This window comes from Saimiri boliviensis, chromosome 2 (assembly GCF_048565385.1).
Source record: "Saimiri boliviensis isolate mSaiBol1 chromosome 2, mSaiBol1.pri, whole genome shotgun sequence".
Lineage (NCBI taxonomy): Eukaryota > Metazoa > Chordata > Mammalia > Primates > Cebidae > Saimiri > Saimiri boliviensis.
In genome coordinates this window covers 43,216,573-43,237,322 of record NC_133450.1, presented here as the reverse complement: position 1 = coordinate 43,237,322, position 20,750 = coordinate 43,216,573, and the positions used below count along the sequence as shown (strand labels likewise).

At 32.8% G+C, this 20,750-nt stretch overlaps 1 protein-coding gene across 1 annotated transcript in view; it reads right to left on the bottom strand.

Annotated features, from left to right (window-relative positions):
• The window catches only part of C2H14orf39 (chromosome 2 C14orf39 homolog), a 56,977-nt gene that overhangs the window by 24,448 nt on the left and 11,779 nt on the right, over window positions 1-20,750 (bottom strand). Inside the window, exons 5-13 of the mRNA XM_003924398.4 lie at window positions 15,566-15,753; window positions 15,433-15,475; window positions 13,530-13,650; window positions 12,774-12,865; window positions 11,220-11,347; window positions 10,295-10,371; window positions 3,406-3,491; window positions 3,253-3,311; window positions 546-607 (exon numbers count right to left, since the gene is read on the bottom strand). Coding sequence (XP_003924447.3) covers window positions 546-607; window positions 3,253-3,311; window positions 3,406-3,491; window positions 10,295-10,371; window positions 11,220-11,347; window positions 12,774-12,865; window positions 13,530-13,650; window positions 15,433-15,475; window positions 15,566-15,753 — 856 coding nt within the window. The remainder of the gene's footprint in view (window positions 1-545; window positions 608-3,252; window positions 3,312-3,405; window positions 3,492-10,294; window positions 10,372-11,219; window positions 11,348-12,773; window positions 12,866-13,529; window positions 13,651-15,432; window positions 15,476-15,565; window positions 15,754-20,750) is intronic.

The window sequence follows — 20,750 nt, the reverse complement described above, 5'->3', positions numbered from 1 at the left end:
TTCTCTTCTAGCTATTTTGACAGGTAAAATAGATGGGTTTAAGCTACAATCACCATATTGATCTATCTAGCACAAGTCTTTATTTCTTCTATCAAACTAAATAGTTGTACCCATTAATCAGCTTTTCTACATTCCTCCTTCCCTACTACCCTTCCTAGACTCTGGTAACCACCAATCTGCCCTGTATCATCTTGAGATCTGCTTTTTTAGCTCCCACATATGAGTGAGAAGATGTGATATTTGTCTTTCCATGCTTTGTTTATTTTGCTTAACATAATGACCACCAGTTCTATCCACGTTGCTGCAAATAACTGGATTTCACTCTTTTTTTATGGCTGAATAATATATTTTTGTATATTTTCATATAAAATATTTGTGGCCTCATCTTTTAACCTGAAAAATGAAATATGTAACTCTCCAGAAACCTGATCATCAAGCTAATAATATCTCACAAAAATCATTGTACTACATCTGAAATTAAAATAGGCATAGTATTTTTAATTGGAATTCTTGCTTAGAAATTAGAAATCAAACATTTGACTTACTTGTGAAGTACATTTTGATTCTCTTACTTGTCTTATTGTCCCTTTATCTCCATACTCAGCATCTGTTGTCATATGAGAACAAACTATTTTTCTCTTTTTGTAATTTTATTATAAAATAAAATGTCAGTCTAACCATTTGAAATTGCCAATATTTAGCTGTTTTAACCTACAAAAATGGCAGTTTCATATAGTTCAACGTAATACATACAGGTAAGAAAATAAAACATAATATGAACAGTTTAACAAACAAAATTATAAAGACAGCAAGCATGTAACCCACCCAAATAAAGAAATACAACATCATGAACACTCTAAAAGATTTCATATCCTCCATGTCCTGCTCCTCAGAGGTAATCACTATCCTGACTTTTGTGACAATCATTTCCTTAGTTGGCTTTATATTGTTTTATCATCTAAATAATATAGCCTGTTTTTCCTGTTTTAAATGTTATATAATAAACTAACGTATGTATGCTCTTATGTTTTGCTTTTTTGTTTTTCATATGCTTGTGAGATGCATCCATATTATCGCACAAAGACACAGTTCTTTTATTTTTACTGATGTAAAGTATTCCATTGCACAAACAAAATATATATATCCATTCTACTGCAAATGAATACTTGGAAGTGTTTCTGCTTTCACGCTATTATAACCAATGATATTATAAACATTATTTTACATATATCCTTGTATGTATGTACTTGTATTTCTTTAGGTATATACCTAGGATTGGAAACTGGGTAATAAGGTGTGTATATCTCTCATTTAACTAGATGCCAATTTTTTTCCAAATGGTTGTAACAATTTTTTTGTGGTAATGTGTCATTCTGAATTACTCCAGGAAATTGTTCAATCTCATGAGGCAAAATGATTAGCTCCAATTATAATTTAGGTATGGTCTCAATATGTAGTCATTTATTAATGGAGTTCCCAATAGTTTATGAGAGTTCGTATTGTCCTACATTCTCCTACTTACTATTGTCAGACTTTTTGAATTTTGCAAATCTGATGGATGTGTAATCTTACCTCATTGTAGTTTTATTTTGAGTTCCCTGATTTTCACATGCTTATCCGCCACAAAAGATTCTCTTTTCTAAAGTGCATACTTTCATATTTTGGGCATATTTCTAATTGGGTTTTCTCCTTTTTTCTTCTTCATTTGTAGAAGTTATTTACACATTTTGGAAACTACTCTTTTGAAAGTTTAATTGTACTTCAGATATATTATTTGGATATGTACTCTTTTTATTGTATCTTTTGATAAACAGAAATTCTTAATTTTAATATTGCCAAATTTCTTCATCTTTCTTTCATGATTGGACTTTTTAATGCTTGAGAAATCCTTTCCTATCTTGAAGTCATGAAGATGTTTTGTTATTTGATCTTCTGAGAGCTTTACAGTTTTTGTCTCTTACATTTAAGTCCTAAGTATTATTTTTTTACCACATATTAATTTCTTCAAAAGATGAGTTTGAAAATTACAGAAAAAAAATCCTTTTAAATTCCAAAATAATTGTATTCATTCTTGAGTATGAAGCCTCACTATATATGCTCAACAACAGGTAGGACTGTGTGAGATATATGCATTTCCCCATATTCCTCCTTGTCTAACACTCTGTCAGCTTGGCATATATAAACAGGTAAAACAGATCACCTGCACAGATAATATATAATTTTTTTCTCCCAGAAGGAGGTATGGAGAATATTCATCTGTGCGGAATAAACATATTGTGTTAGGTGAATCCTATACTGAATGAGAGAGAAAGACTCATGGTATGTTAAGTGACCATTCTAAATATACATCTATTTCATGCTGTCAGAATAAGGCATTTTTAAAACTGCAAAAGTCAGTTATCAGACAAAAAGAGATGTAGACTTTTATATACTTAGATAAATAGAGCAATGGTCATGCATTACTGGTCTACCAAAATATATATACATCTGTGTGGTATATATTATGTATACAAACACTCCCATGTGAATATGTTTATATACATATATATACATGTATACACATGTGTGTGTATATATACATAAAGAGAGAGAGAATGAGTTCATATTTTCAAGGGTATGTCAACGTTAGAAAAGCTAAATGACTTGGGGATGACAAACTCATATATATATATATATATGACAAACTCATATATATATATTCTGTGACCCTTCAGTAACTTTATTCAAAGAAAATAGTCCAAGGTATTAAAATATTATATAGTAGCATTATTTATAATAGTAAAAAAATGGAAATAACAAAATATTCCATGTGAAAGAACGACTAAATAAATTATGGAAAATCCACACAATGGAACATTTTACAGTCATTACAAATAAAATCTATTTACTAACATAGAGAAAAAAAACCTCAGTAGTATGTCAAGTGGGAAAAAAGAATAACAAATTATGTATGTGATTCAAATGGGAAAAAATTAAAAATTCATAAGGAAAAAATGTATACATGAGTATTATTGGTGTTCAGTTATGTCTGAGTGGTGATATTTTTGTTTTCTTCATATCTTTCTTTGTTTCCCAAATATTCTACAATAAAATGTGTTTGTTTTAAATTTAGGGAAGATGTATTTTAAAGCCAGGCATGCATGATCAGTTAACCAGAGATGCAAATAATCCAAAGAACTTATTTTACTAATATGAAAACATGAGGTAATTTGTTACCCCTACTTCATGGAAAAAAATATAAATGGCAAATACCTTTATCTCCTTTTTCAAACCACTGACTGGAATTTGATTGTTTCTGTGGTGTTAACAATCTAAAATGCAATAAATATAATTTGTATATTTTTCTGAGTTGATATTCATAAATTATTTCAGCGATTAAAGCATTTTCTTATTTTTAAAAGTTACCTGACTTGCATAAAATTTTGTGAACTTTTGATAGTTGTAACATGTGAACATTTTGAATGGTTATCCACAGCAGAGTCATTAAATATCTGAAAGAAAGAAATTAAGCCTCTAACTTGGCTACAAAAAGCAATAAAAATTTTTTGCTTGTCATAGCAATTTAGAACTCTCATTTCATTAGCATTTCATCCTTATCATCATTACCATCATTATCAGCATCAACAACTACACACATGAACTGAAACCACTACATACAAAACATTAAGTTGAATACTGAGAAACAAAAAGTTTAAGAATTTAATGTTTTTGACAAATATAGTAATGATTTGTAGTAGTATTTCTATATTTAAGATAAACCTTTTAAAATTTATACCACCCACATTCATGACTCATCAGGTAAATCTTACCGTTTTCTCAACTGATAATCTGAATTTCTGTGTCTCTCCATTCTATAACCTCTCAAATTTAACATAGGAAAGCAAAACAAGAGATTAAAAGATTAAAGGCTGAAACTTTCCTTCTTATACACATATAAAAGAGCTATGTTCCATTTTAACTTTAAATTGTTTAATATCTAGCTGGGTGTGGTAACTTACGCCTATAATCCCAATACTTTCAGAGACTGAGGCAGAAGGCTCACTTGAGCATCAGGAGTTCAAGACCTCCTGTACAACATAGACCCCAACCCTACAAAAAATTTAAAAATTAGATGAGTTTGATAGCCTGATGTCCTAGCATCAGGGGTGAGGGAGGGGTTGAGGTGTGACAATCTACTGAGCCCAGGATTTCAAGGCTACAGTGAGCCATAATTGAGCCACTGCACTCCAGCCTGGAGGCAACACAGCAAGACCATGTCTCAAAAACAAATTGTTTAATATTAATATCTAAACCTTGTTTTATTAATGTTTGTTTCAAGCATTTGGTTTCCTTGAATCACTCATTATAAAGAGTCCCTGCTTTTTGTTATTTAACTCAAAATGACTACATAGTTTTAACAGAAAAGTTTATCTCATCTATTTTTGTTATATCAGACATTGATCTTAATTCTGTCATCTTACTGTGCTCTTCAGCTGTAAGAAAAAGTGTCAACTTCCTTTAAAGAACAAGTGATGCTACTGTTTTGATGTATGCTTTAAATCAAGCTTGTTCAACCCACAGCCAGCAGGCTGCATGTGGTCCAGAATGGCTCTGATTTTGGCCCAACACAAATTCCTAAACTTTCTTAAAACATGAGATTTTTTTTTTGAGGTTGTTGGTTTGTTTGTTTGTTTGTTTTTAGCTCATCAGCTATCGATAGTGTTAGCGTATTTTATGTGTGATCCAATACAATTCTTCTTTTTCCAATGTGGGCCAGGTAAGTCAAAAGATTGGACACTCCTGCAAGCAGTATATATGTCTATATGGCTCCTCCTACAAGTACCTGTATAAATATTTCAAATATTTGTTTCAAGTAGATGTCAAGCAGTAGAATTGCTAAGTATATACATTTTTATTTGTAATCAATTTATATTGTGAATCAGACCTCTGAAGTGGTTGTACCAAATTACACTTCCACTATTCTTGACCTCACTAAATAGTATCAGGCAAATATTTTAAGTCTGCTAATCTGACAGGTAAAACCAGGGATTTCTTTTTTTGTATTTGTGCATGTGAAAGCACATTTTTAAAATTTATTCCAATTTTATTACAATATTATCACTTTTTTGTTATACCTTAAGTTCTAGGGTACATGTGCAGAATGCAGAGGTTTGCTACATAGGTATACACGCGCCATGATGGTTTGCTGCAACCATCAACCCGTCATCTACATTAGGTATTTCTCCTAATGCTATTTCTCCTCTAGTCCCCCAGCCCCCAGCAGGTTCCAGTGTGTGATGTTTCCCTCCCTGAGTCCACGTGTTCTCATTGTTCAATTCTTGCTTATGAGTGAGAACATGCGGTGTTTGGTTTTCTGTTCTTGTGTTAGTTTGTTGAGAATGATGGTTTCTAGCTTCATCCATGTCCCTGCATAGGACATGAACTCATCTTTTTATGGCTGCATAGTATTCCATGCTGCATATGCGCCACATTCTCTTTATCAGATCTATCACTGATGGTCATTTGCACTGGTTCCAAGTCTTTGCTATTCTGAATAGCGCTGCAGTAAACATACATGTGCATGTGTCTTTATGGTAGAATGATTTATAATCCTATATGTATATACCCAGTAATGAGATTGCTGGGTCAAGTGGTATTTCTGGTTCTAGATTCTTGAGAACTGTCACACGGTCTTCCACAATGGTTGAACTAATTTAAACTCCTACCAACAGTGTAAAAGCATTCCTATTTCTTCACATCCTCTCCAGCATCTCTTGTCTCCTGACTTTTTATGCCATTCTTACTGGCATGAGATGGTATCTCATTGTGGTTTTGATTTGCATATCTCTAATGACAAGTAATGATGAACTTTTTCTCACGTTTGTGGGCCACATAATTGTCTTCTTTTGAGAAGTGTTTGTTCATATCCTTTGTTCACTTTTTGTTGAGGTTGTTTGGTTTTTTCTTGTAAATTTAAGTTCTTTGTAGATTCTGGATGTTAGCTCTTTGTCAGATGGATAGACTGCAAACATTTTTTTCCCATTCTGTAGGTTGCCTAGTCACTCTGATGATAGTTTCTGTTGCTGTGCAGAAACTCTTTAGTTTAATTAGGTCCCATTTGTCCATTTTGGCTTTTGTTGCCATTGCTTTTTGTGTTGTAGTCATGAAGTCTTTGTGTATGCTTATGTCCTGAATGGTATTGCCTAGGTTTAATCAAAGGATTTTATGGTTTTAGGTCTTACATTTAAGTCTTTAATCCATCTTGAGTTAATTTTTGTGTAAGAGATAAGAAAGGGGTCCAGTTTCAATTTCTGCATATGGCTAGCCAGTTTTCCCAAAACCATTTAATAAATAAGGAATCTTTTGTCCATTGCTTTTTTTGGTCAGGTTTGTCAAAGATCAGGTGGTTGTAGATGTGGGGTGTTATTTCTGAGACCTCTGTTCTGTTCTATTGGTCTATATGTGCATTTTGGTACCAGTACCATGCTGTTTTGATTACTGTAGCCTTGTAGTATAGTTTGAAGTCAGGTAGTGTGATGCCTTCAGCTTTGTTCTTTTTGCTCAGAACTGTCTTGGCTATGTGGGCTCTTTTTTGATTCCATATGAAATTTAGGTTTTTCTAAATCTGTGAAGAAAGTCAGTGGTAGCTTGATGGGGATAGCATTGTATGGAATGTTTTTCCATTTGTTTGTGTCCTCTCTTAGTTCCTTGAGCAGTGGTTTGTAGTTCTTTTTGAATAGATCCTTCACATTCCTTGTTAGTTGTATTCCTAGGTATTTTATTCTCTTGGTAGCAATTGTTAATGGAATTTCACTCATGATTTGGCTCTCTGTTTGTCTGTTACTGGCGTACAGGAATGCTTGTGATTTTTACACATTCATTTTGTATCCTGAGACTTTGCTGAAGTTGTTTATCAGCTTAAGGAGATTTTGGGCTGAGACGATGGGGTTTTCTAAATATATAATCGTGTCATCTGCAAACAGAAACAATTTGACTTCCTCTCTTCCTGTTTGAATGCCGTTTATTTCTTTCTCTTCCTGATTGCTCTGGCCAGAACTTCCAGTACTATGTTGAATAGGAGTGGTGAGAGAGGACATCCTTGTCTTGTGCTGGTTTTCAAAGGGAATGCTTCCAGCTTTTGACCATTCAGTATTATATTGGCCATGGGTTTGTCATAAATAGCTCTTACTATTTTAAGGTATGTTCCATCAATACCTAGTTCATTGGGAGTTTTTAGCCTGAAGCAGTGTTGAATTTTATCGAAGGCCTTTTCTACATCTATTGAAATAATCATGTGGTTTTTGTCACTGGTTCTGTTTATGTGATGGATTACGTTTATTGATTTGCTTATGTTGAACCAGTCTTGCATCCCAGGGAAGAAGCTGACTTGATCAGGGTGGATAATCTTTTGTATGTTCTGCTGTATTTGGTTTGCCAGTATTTTACTGAGGATTTTTGCATGGATGTTCATCAGGGATATTGGCCTGAAATTTTCTTTTTTTGTTGTGTCTCTACCAGGAAACCAAGTATTTTTAATGGATTAATTTGCATTTCCCTGTACTCATGAGGTCTGGAATCTTGTTATGTTTAGTGATTCTTTGGCTTTCCTTTTCTGTAAACTGTCTTCTTATCTTTTGTCCATTTTAATTATCTCTTTTTAATTTGCAAGAGTTCCTGCATACTTCTTTATGTAGTATACATTCTGGATGCCAATCTTTTGGTCATTCTGTCATTGTCTTTTAACTTTGTTAGTGTCTTTTGTCATATATGTTTTTATTTTGATGTAGTCCATTGATCACTTTGTCCTTCTCCTTCACCACACTGTTACAATTACTATGTTTTGATAATATTTTAAAATGTTTGGGGTGATAGAAACATTCTGTAATTAGAGTGATAATGGTTACACAACCTTATGATATACTAAAAACCACTAAATCTACACTTTTAAGTGGTAACTTTCATGGTATATGAATTATACCTCACTGAAAGAAGAAAAATTATGAACATTTTGACATATGGACATACAGATCCCCCTATTTATCTTGCTAGTTTTTTGGGGGAGGGCTACCTTTGTGTTCGACTTGTATTTTTTAAATTATGGTAAGTGAAAATAGCAAGTTTTTAGAATTCATTGAGAAATACTTTTTATTGTAGTAATAGGTCAATTTTGGTGAATATTGCAAATAAAAACTTAATTGTATTCTGTGTACATTGGGCATGAAGTTTGCTAATTGTGCTATTCAGATTCCCTAAACCCTTACTTACTTTTCACCTATTTGATTTACCTGTGTCAGACACTACCATTTTCCTATCCTATGCAAAATCTAATCTCTCCTTGTGTTCTACTTTAAAAAAACAAACAAACAAAAAACCCTGTTTCTCAACCTTTCCTGCAGATAGAGGTACCCAAGTGACCAAGTTCTGGCCAATGAAATGACATCATAAATCGTTTAAGGAGCTTCCTGGAAAAATCCTTAAAAATGGGGCTGACTCAGCTAGCCTTTCTCCCCTTTCTCTTTCTTGCCTGAAAGGCAGATATGATGGCAAATTTATATGGTCACCTTCTGACCATGAAGTGACCTAGAGGTGAAAGCATAGCATGAAAAGTAGCAGGAAAAGAAAGCATAAATGAAGCTTGAGAAATAATGGCATTGTTGAGATGATGCTATCAGTCCTGAATCTGAGTCACCTACTTTAGAATTTCATGGCAAGTAAGAGAAAAATAAATGTTTATCTTGTTTAAGATGCTATTATTTCATTGGTTTGGTTTTGTATTGTTTCACATGCAGCCAAATTCAACTCCAAAACTCACAATCATGACTTTTTTTGAGAGAGCTATTATAACCTTCTTGCTTTAACTGTGTATTCAACCATTTCTTTGAAAGTCTGCCAAATTCTGCTTTACATATTTTAAAACTCTGTAATTTGGTGCATCGTGGATTTTATAATTTCTTGGTAAATTGTTCTTTTTAAAAATATGAAATATATTTACCCCATCAATACTTTTTACCCTGAACTCTCATATAACATTGTTACATCTGCCTTGTTTTTGTCTGCATTTGCCTGATTCATTCTTTTTTTTCCAATGTCAAGTTGTTTCTTCTATTCTGTTTTAATAGCATATACCTGTATTTCGTTTATATATCCCATAGAAATCCTTGTGTCTTTTAATGGGGGTTTAATTCAGTGACATTTTTGTGGTTACTAATGTGTTCAGAACTATTTCTGGCATCTCATTTTTCTATTTACAATGCTTTCCAGCTGTTTATTTTTACCCCCATTACTATCTTTTGTTGGACTAATTAATTTTGTTTTATCTTTTTTCTTCTACTGTTTTAAAACTAACACATTCCATTTCTCTTCTGGTGGTTATCCTTAAATATTTAACATATATGCATAAATTTACATTTTTCCAACAATGTATAGAGTTCATCAGTGTTCATATCTTCTCCCTACCTCCATCCTTAAATCAAAAATAGAACTCTAGTAAATGTTTATTTTTCCCATTTATCTTTCCAACCTCATCCTATATTGACATCATCTGGAATTTCAGTACTAGATATGAAAATTTTTACAAGTTAAGTTTTACTAATTACTTTGGTCACCACTACTTGTGGAAGAACAATTATATTTTTCATTGAGGCTTTCCCTCTGGACTATTTTCAGGAAGAAGGGAAAGATTTGTAAAGTGTGACACTAGCAGTTAGTTCTCTGCTCCTTGTTCTTCCTGGGCATCAAGAACCACCCAGGGGACCTGCCTATCTCTCTCACCCAAACTTCCATATTCATTCACTGCTTCCACCTGGAGACAGTCGTCCCATTGCTAATGCTTGGTCAAATATACAGTGGATATGAGATGAACAGGGGGTTAAGATGAACAGTGGATTAAACTAACTACCACTGAGGTAATGCAACCAATTACCTTACTCATTATCACTGTATCTTGTGGAACGGTATTCTCCTATGCATGTCCTAGGCAATAATTTCCCTCTTCAATCCAATCCTGTTATCTTCCTTCAGGGATTTCTCACAGTTTTAGGTCTACTATGTACAGGGCTTGGTATTTTAAAATATCTTTTTCTATTATTTTTAGGAATAAGAGAACAGGTTACAGTATATATTCAGAATGCCATATTGAAACTCCTTTAAATTTTTTAGACCTTGCAGTTGTACTAATGGCTGATTTAATAAATTTATAACACACACACAGACACACACACACACACACACTTCTGTATCTTAAGGGCAGTACATACATTATTACATTTAATGCAAGCAGGTATTTATTTTATACTATTAAAACAGAAACACCTACCTGTGTATCATTTTCTTTTTGTCTGAAATCAATATTGGCAAGCTTTGACTGCTGCACAGAACTTTCTTCTTTTTTATCTAGATTATTAAATAGTAGTACTTTAAATCAATTCTGGAAACAGAATCAAGTATCTTCCCCAACATTTAATCTAAACTTGTTATTTAGAAAATGTATACATAAATATTTAGTTTAAATTAAAATATGAAATTATGAAATTTTTAAAAACTCAATTCCTTACTATATAATAGTTTTATAACTATGAAGATGAAATGACAAAAGGACCAACTGACAAAACTATACCTTACAAGGGGTTACCAAAGAAGACATATTAGTTGAGGAGACAAAGAAACCAGCCAATGTAATTAATCTAATCCATTAGGTTGCTGCAAAAATAATCATGGTTTTTGTCATGACTTTTAATGCCAAAACCATTATATAATGGCAAATGCCATTAAATTTTAATTAAAAGCAAAGACAAAAACTGTGATTGCTTTTGTACAAGCTAATAGGTAATTTAATCTGCAGAGCCACTGAATAAAACTTGATTCAAGTATCTCAGTGACCAAGTTACAGACACTATTAGTGTAAGTCTTTTACCTGCCTAAGTCACACATATTGATAATCAACTCCTCAAATGAAAATATGTAATTTTTCATCATCCTCTAACACCTGTGCAACTGGACTAGAACACTTTTTTTGAAATTTATTGTGTGAATAATTCCTTTCTCAAAGAGAAAAAAAGCTGGGTATAGAAGACATATTTTGTTTGCTCTCAGAAAGATCCAAAGCAGTTCTTTCTTGAGTTTATAGGTCTCCAGTATTGTTTCCACTTACATCGAATGATAAATATAATTGCTTACTTCTATTTCTTCTATGTGTTTGCAGAAAAAAATGAAGTTTTTAAAATAACAAACAGATATTATACCTGCAACTCTTGGCTCTGAAGAATGCATCTTTATTGGTCTTACGAATTTTTGAGATTCATAAGGAAGAAATAATTGACTGCTTTGAGTTTTATTCAATACAAGTATATGCTCATCTTTTTCAAAAATTCTAAAGAGAAAAGTGAATGACATTAAATATTAGATAAGTTAAAATTAACATTTTAAAACTAGGAGGCATATTTAGATACTATATAGTTAAAATCCCTCATTTTGCAGATAACAAAACTGAGTTCCAGAGAATTTAATAGACCTGTCCAAAATGACAGAATTACTTCGTAGTGGTGTCAGAGCAAAAACATACTTTGATTAAGTCCAGTACTCTTCTCAATATAGTACACTGTTATTTTAAAAATATAATCATTGAAAAAGGCTTTCTACACATGTCAAAAACATTTTAAGTCGAACCATTTAACCACAAATAGCATGCTTCAGATTTCACGGTACTTCAAACTTTAAAAAGACTTATTCAGAAATAAATCAACCAACGTGAATACAGAAATTGTTAAAACAGTATTATAATCATAAATGGGTCTTCTAAGTTTTTCATTAAACGAATAGTTTTCACTAAATTTTACCTAAATCAAAGAAATAGAATAAACTCCGTCAAAATACATATATAGTAAAAAACGACTAAATATTTATATGTTTCTGTCAATATACAGAATTTTTCTTAAAAGGGGCCAATAAAGTTAAATTCTGTCTATTTACCTATTTTTCAATTAACTTCATTATAAAATTAAAGACACACTTGCATTGAATGTGGTACACGGGAGTGGAGGAATCAAGAAAATAGTACATCCAAAAAAGCGGGATCAGGGAAATTAACCTGAGAGAAGAGTGTGTTGAAAAAATCAGATCAAGGGCCATGAAACTTGAGGAGAGGAGGAGAGGAGTTTAAGAATGAAAGAGGATATAGGTAGGGGAAAAAAAGTAAAAGTTGATCAGAAATAGCAATAGTAATACATCAATCTTTCTGTCATACGATATACGGTAACAGGCAGAGTTCATCTTCTTTTTTTTTTTTTTTTTTTTTTTTGCCTTTGTCACTGATCTCTGTTTTATCACCATTAGAACAAAAGACAAGGAAATATACCACACATTTAGAAGCATGCTTTGACTCATCTTCACTCTATAGAACGGGACGAACTGGTCAAAGTGGACAGGGTGATTAAAAAAAAAAGGAAATACCTTGCTGTTTCTACCATTGTTTCTGTTTTCCTCTTATTGCTGACCCATCATGGAAAACACAGGATGAATTATACAACTGACCAGTTGCAGAACAGCAGATGTGCTGCCGCTACTCTATTTCTCTTTACACATTATCCTCAGCCTTACCAAACAAGAAGCAGATTTTAGTATTATTTCATAATATTTAAGTTAATTAATTTTTCATAGGAAATTAATAGAAAATAGCCTGCACAACAACATTTATAGATACTGTGTAAATATTAGTGGTTTGGGATGGGATATAGAATCACACTTCTAGATGCAGAATATCTGTTCACATACAATCTAGTTTTAAAGTTTACCTATACTTTTCTTTCAGCTCTTTTCTGTTTTCTGTATTTTTGTTCTTTTCTTCCAGAGTTTCTGAAAGAGCCTTAGTTTCATAACACCTTTCAATCTGCTATAAAGATAAATGGGAAAGCAAATCAAAATAATTGCTTGCAAAGCAGTAAAAAATATATGCTTTATTTTATGATTTTTTATATAATCATAAGATTTATATTTTTGTAGTATTTACTATCTTCTATTTATAATTATTAAAATGAAAACAAAATTAACAATAAATCACACTCCTTTAAATTATCCTTACAACTCCATTGACAAATGTAGATTTTAACTAACTCTCATATTTTTAAAAACAGATAGTCATAAGCAAAGTAGATATTGATTCCTTACGTAAGGACACAGTTACCATATATTTTAAAGGAAATGGCATCTGCTTTCTTCTGTTTACTAAAATGATATTACTGTTATTTTGTACCTCATACTTAATGAATGATAAGTATATAACATTTAACAGAATTTTCCAAAATTTAGAATATCAGCTATTATTTTCAAAATTTTCTCAAATTGGAATATATATCTATTCCCCAAAACCCAGAGTTTAATATATTCAGTACCTAAAACACCTTTTGACTCCAAAGGTAACCTGAGGCAAATAAATTATCTTAAGCCTTTCTCCATATTAGGTGCTCTTAAAAATAGCTCTTCTAAAACTGTCAGCTAACATATCAGTATACATGTACATTAATACACATATTAGAAATATATAACAAAATATATACCTGGTTTAAATAATTAATTTCTATTTCCATTTCATCTACTTCTTTCTTCAATTCAGATGAACTTTTGGTAAAATTGCTGGCATGTTTAAGAATATCTTGTGTTTTACATCTCAGATTAACACTTTTTATGTTAAGGAATTATGTCATATGAGTAAATTTTACATTTATAATATATGCACTATATCAGAAATGATTAATATTATGTGACATCATTTATATGTATGTTCCATATATGCCAGTAAGCAATGTTAAAAACAGTATCTGAAAACAGAAGGATAATACAAATATTTGGCAAATCAACAAAGACATTTATTATCTATATTATATAATGAACTTAAAAATAACATTTCATCCAAAATATTTGTTAGGATTCTTTCAATTAAGTATTTTCACACGGTAGTGTTTTTTTTTGTTGTTGTTGTTGTTTGTTTTTTAAATCAAAGTTCATTGTGTCACTTGGAATAACTAATGAAACACAATTCAGGCCCAAATTTAACTTATATGCTTCCATTATTTATTTGTTCAAAGCCAATATTAAATATCTCCAGCATATTTGCTGGAGAAAAACAAAATCCACCAAATTTCCCTTTTCTTGCTCTGTAAGGCTCATCAGTGTACCCTGCAGAACTCAAAAAAGAGAGGTAGATCTTCCATTTGGACCTTCTGGCTGAACTGGATTTATGTCCAATTTCAAGTAAAAAAATCATCAGCTATTAGTAGACATTTACATGGTTGTTAGCTAATACAATGTCCTAAATGACACTCCATTTAGGAGAATTTGAAAATGATAGAATAGTGACAGTGAACAAGAATTCCAGAGAAAATTAATCAGGTCTTTCCTATTCTGCCTTAAAATATGTATGTTTATATGCTAGAACATAAAATTGCATGTCAATTATAATTTATAAGTCTATTGTTACCAAGTTTTCATTATAATGTTAGCTACAGATAATTAAATCCTAATCTTCAAATCTTCCTATCTCCATTTATTTACCCCTTCCTGTTCGTCATGCAACCTTATATTTCATTCCATTCCATATCCAGCTCCCTAAACCTTTGCTATACCTTCAGCATCTATGAACTTTTGCCCTTTCCCATTGAGAAGTTAAAGTGCGAATGGGCAGCAAATGAACAAGTAAAAACAAAGAGACTAAAACCAAAATTCAGAGAAAGCAAGCAGCAGAAGAGTTTAAAGGATGGTTTAGTAGAATGAAGCAGACAGGAAGCAAGGTAGAATGCTGGGATAAAGAAGACTTAGTACAAACAGTGGAGTTATAATCTGATAGGAAGGCATATGAAGGATTGTGGAGGTTGAAAGAGGATTAAAGTTTCAAGTTCATCATCGGGGAAGATCTCTCTGACAAACAGGTGAGACTTAGACCAATTAAGAATTACTTAGGCATCTATTACAGTAGTAGTGTATTAGAATTATTTGTTTACATGTCTGTCTTCCCTACTAAACTCTGAGCTCCTTGCAAGAGAGCTCTGTATTATCTTCACTACTGCCTAGCACAAGGTAGGTTCCCAATGAATTTTGATAGATGAATGAATAAATGTAACTCACCTCCTTTCCACCTGCTATTCTAACAAGTAATAATTAAGCAATTTTAACTGGAACTTTCTTTTCTATGACATTTTCATTGGTTTGGTTTGGTTTGATTCCTAAGATATGTCACTTAAAGCCAAATACATATGCCATTTTATTCTCACCAAAGTTGCTTGCTTCTGACCACATAAATATACATGAAAACGAATCCAACATGACCTTCAAAATAATTTCTAAAATCTTTTAATTAAATACAAAACAAATCCATGTGATTCTCATAGGAAACACAATAACAATTAAAATACAAAATAATATTTATCTCATAAAAATTATAAGTAGAAATACTAGTGTGGATACATGTTTAATGTCCATTTAGTAAGTGACGGAAAGGGAGCAGGCACTAAAAAACAAAGTCATAGCATAAGCTGATTTATTATATTCTTTTCATTACAAAGATACCATAATTAAAATAATATAACAAAAATAATACCTAGAAATTTCATAAAAATTGTTTCATTCATTTTTAATTGTTCAGTACATGCCAACACTCTGCTTTGAATTTCTTCGTGTTCTCTTTTCTTTTCATAATATTCATGTGAAAAGGGTGTTTCCAAGTATTTTAGTTGGTACTGCTTCAAAACTTCTTTATACTGACGTATATAATCATGATACATTTCTCTGTTAAAATTAAAAGAAATGTCTACATAACAAGAATAGATCTAAAAACTGTAAATATCATTTGTTAAAATCTACTAAATTAAGCATATAAGGCAAACCAAATGTTTTCTTATTCTTGCTTCCCTGAATATTGTCTGCCCTTCAGACTTTCCTTAACTCCACACTTCTCAACTTTATTCTTTTTCTTCATTACCTGAGTTATTCACTTCTTAATTCTATTCCATTTAACTCCTACTCCCACCATATTCACGACACTATTCTTTCCAAGGTCACCAATGATCAAATTTTTCCCGCTAAATGATCTTTTTTTAGTACTCATCCTAATTGACATTGCAGAACCTGGTTCTTCTCATCATTTACTCCTTGTTGAACCTCTATCCTCCCTGGCTTCTGAGTCTCTACTCTGCCCATATCAGCTACGTTTATAACAATATCTTTTTAATCTTCAATTTTTACTAGCTAAAAGTATCACATGAAGACATGTTCTATGTGTTAGAACTCTGTGTTCACAATCATGTATACCCCACAAGAATTTTATGAAGAAAATTTTATGACAGTTCAGAAGAACTTCTCTAGTCCAGTTCCAGTAGAAGTGGGTGGTCATCTATTTAAGCACAAATCTTGAGTGAAACAGTTAATTCTTGCAAAAAGACATTAACCTTTTTTTCTTATTTGACCTGTGCTTGATTCTACAATAATCAAAATTACTATGGCCTATGGGGCAAATCTAATCTTCCCCCTATTTTTGTACAGCCCAGGAACTATGAATGATTTTTACATGTTTAAATGATTGAAAAAAATCAAAAGAATATTCCATAACACATTAAAATTATTGAAATTTAAACTTCAACATCCATAAAGTTTTATTAGATCATAGCTCATTTATTTACATGTGATCTGAAATTCTCTTGTGCCATAATAACAGAGTTGATTAGTCATGACAGATTGTATGTTCCACAAATGTTAAAATATTAATACTTCCTATCTGGTTCTTCACCAGAAAAGTTTACCGACTCTAATCGACAACATTGAAAATGTTAAATTCCGTTCTTTATAGAAAATATGTTCTTAAATCTTTTTGCACAATTCTTATACTTAGTTTCAAAAAATTCATAGAAATTTTTTTTTAAATATATGGTCTTTACAGTCCTCAAGATGTTTTCATTTCTTGCATGAAGGTATACGCTATAGGGGAGTTTCTTAAAAGATACTCTAATGATTATCTCACTTAGTAGACTAAGAAAGAGCAAGCCTTCAAAAACTTCACATATGAGAAGAAAAGTAAGAATAACAGCCCTATGCTGGTCAGTGGGTCTGAATCTTAAGAAAAGTTTTAGTTTCTTAATATTACTAAACTGTCCCCTTTAGCAAGAAAAAGCAGTTGAGTCCCAAGCAAGCTCCTATTCCTCTAAATGTATATTTGCTAATTAAGACCCATTTACTATTTTTAATAGCTTGAGAAAACAGTCCAGGGAGGAAATATCTATAAGAAAATTAAGACTGGATCACTAGTTCCAGGTGGGATGAACATACTATATTCACCCCATTCATGCTGTACATTGATGCTCACTCTTCTAATATATACCATATAGAAACTGTGGCAGAGCCTAGCATATATTATTATCTCATCTGTGCCAGCAATACTATTCTTCATTAATGACTAGAACAGGGTGGGAAATTAGGAGAAACAAGCAACTGGTGCCTCTATTTCCACCATTATCCACAAAACCAGCAAATGAGTTATTTTCTATTTATAAATGTCTGGTATTGAATCAATAATTGAATTAAGCTATGCGGCTGGTTTAAGAAAGAAACACAACTGTTTTCACTTGAATACCTTCAGTTAGCTCACAGAAGTCCTCTATAATAAACACTATCACAGAAGTACATATTTGAACTGGTTTGCTTTAGCCTCTCATGGAATCATTAAGAAATAATGTTTTATACTCATGACTTACATTAATAGATGTTATAAGAAGTAGTTCTATATATTGTGTTTGGGTCTGGGAGAGGTCACTGAAGATACTACCACATTGCACAATTTCCCCTTTGTAGGACTCAGGGGAGAAATTTCAAGCCTTAGAAAAAGCCCCTACTTATCCTAAGCAATTGACCTGTTTTTTTTTTTTAATGAATATTATGAATCTCAAACTGACTACATTTCCACAATGCCTTGACTACTAGAAATTTGAAAGCTTCATTTGTGCCTATATCTAACAAATGTGCAGGACACATAGTATGAATTTCTAACTTCATCAAAGGATTCGACTTCCTATATTATCCTTACTTCCCTGTAGCCTCGATTATATATATATATATATATATATATATATATATATATATATATATATACATACACATATGTGTATGTATATATATATATATTTTAATTGCACTTTAGGTTCTGGGGTACATGTGCAGAACATGCAGGATTATTGCATAGGTACAAACATGGCAATATGGTTTGCTTCCTCTATCCCCCCAACACCTATATCTGGCATTTCTCCCCATGTTATCCCTCCCCAACCTCCCTACCATGCACTGTCCCTCCCCTATTCCCCCCCCAACAGATCCCAGTGTATGATGCTCCCCTCCTTCTGTCCATGTGTTCTCATTGTTCAATACCTGCCTATGAGTGAGAACATGCTGTGTGTGATTTTCTGTTCTTGTGTCAGTTTGCTGAGAATGATGGTTTCCCGATTCATCAATGTCCCTACAAAGGACACAAACTCATTGTTTTTTTATGGCTGTATAGTATTCCATGGTGTATATGTGCCACATTTTCCTTGTCCAGTCTATCATTGATGGGCATTTGGGTTCGTTCCAGATCTTTGCTATTGTAAACAGTGCTGCAATGAACATACCTGTGCATGTGTCTTTCTAATAAAACGATTTATAATCCTTTGGATATATACCCAGTAATGGGATTGCTGTGTCAAACGGAATTTCTATTTCTAGGTCCTTAAGGAATCGCCACACTGTCTTCCACAATGGTTGAACTAATTTACACTCCCACCAACAGTGTAAAAGTGTTCCTGTTTCTCCACATCCTCTCCAGCATCTGTTATCTCCAGCTTTTTTAATAATCACCATTCTAACTGGCATGAGACAGTATCTCAATGTAGCTTTGATTTGCATTTCTCTAATGACCAGTGATGATGAACATTTTTTCATATGTTTCTTGGCCTCATATATGTCTTCTTTTGAAAAGCCTCTGTTCATGTCCTTTGCCCACTTTTGAATGGGTTTCTTTTTTTCTTGTAAATCTGTTTTAGTTCTTTGTAGATTCTGGATATTAGCCCTTTGTCAGATGGGTAGATTGCAAAAATTGTTTCCCATTCTATTGGTTGCTGGTTCACTCTAATGATGGTTTCTTTTGCTGCACAGAAGCTCTGGAGTTTAATTAGATCTCATTTGTCTGTTTTCGCTTTTGTTGCCAATGCTTTTGGTGTTTTGGTCATGAAATCCTTGCCTATGCCTATGTCCTGAATGGGGGTTTTGCCTAGGTTTTCTTCTAGAGTTTTTATAATCCTAGGTTTTATGTTTAAATCCACCTGGAGTTAATTTTAGTGTAAGGTGTCAGGAAGGGGTCCAGTTTCTGTTTTCTGCACACTGCTAGCCAGATTTCTGAACACCATTTATTAAACAGGGAATCCTTTCCCCATTGCTTGTTTTTCACAGGTTTGTCAAAGATCAGATGATTGTAGATGTGTGGTGTTGCCTCCGAGGCCTCTGTTCTGTTCCGTTGGTCTATAGCTTTGTTTTGGTAACCAGTACAATGCTGTCTTGATTACTGTAGCCTTGCAGTATAGTTTAAAGTCAGGTAGCATGATGCCTCCAGCTTTGTTCTTTTTGCTTAGGATTGTTTTAGTTATGCAGGCTCTATTTGGTTCCATATGAAGTTTAAGGTGTTTTTTTCCAGTTCTGTGAAGAGTTCATAGGTACCTTGATGGGGATAGCGTTGAATCTATAAATTACTTTGGGCAGTATAGCCATTTTCATGATATTGATTCTTCCTAACCATGAGCATGGAATGTTTCTCCATCTGTTTATGTCCTCTCTTATTTCCTTGAGCAGTGGTTTATAGTTCCGCTTGAAGAGGTCCTTTACATCCTGTGTTGGTTGTATTCCTAGGTATTTTATTCTCTTTGTAGCAATTGTGAATGGGAGTTTGCTCATGATTTGGCTCTCTGTTAGTCTGTTATTGGTGTATAGGAATGCTTGTGATTTCTGCACATTGATTTTGTATCCTGAGACTTTGCTGAAGTTGCTTATCAGTTTCAGGAGATTTTGAGACAATGGGCTCTGCTAAATATACAGTCATGTCATCTGCAAATAGAGATAATTTGACTTCCTCTTTTCCTAATTGAGTATCCTTTATTTCTTTTTCTTGCCTGATTGCTCTGGCTAGAGCTTCTAATACTGTCTTGAATAGGAGTGGTGAGAGAGGGCATCCTTGTCTAGTGCCAGATTTCGGAGGGAATGCTTCCAGTTTTTGCCCATTCAGTGATATTGGCTGTGGGTGTGTCATAAATAGCTTTTATTGTTTTGAGATAAGTTCTGTAGATACCTAGTTTCTTGAGTGTTTTTAGAATAAAGGGCTGTTGAATTTTGTCAAAGGTCTTCTCCTTATCTATAGAGATAATCATGTGGTTTTTGTCTTTGGTTCTATTTATATGGTGGATTACATTTATAGACTTGTGTATGTTGAACCAGCCTTGTGTCCCTGGGGTTGCAGCCTACTTGATCATGATGGATAAGCTTTTTGATGTGCTGTTGCAATAGGTTTGCCAGTATCTTATTGGAGATTTTTGCATCTATGTTCATCATGGATATTGGCCTGAAGTTTGCTTTTTTTCTTTCTTTCTTTCTTTTTTTTTTTTTTTTTTTTTTTGGAGTCTCTGCTGAGTTTTGGAATCAGATGATGTTGGTCTCATAAAATGATTTGGTAAGGATTCCCTCTTTTTGGATTGTTTGAAATAGTTTCAGAAGGAGTG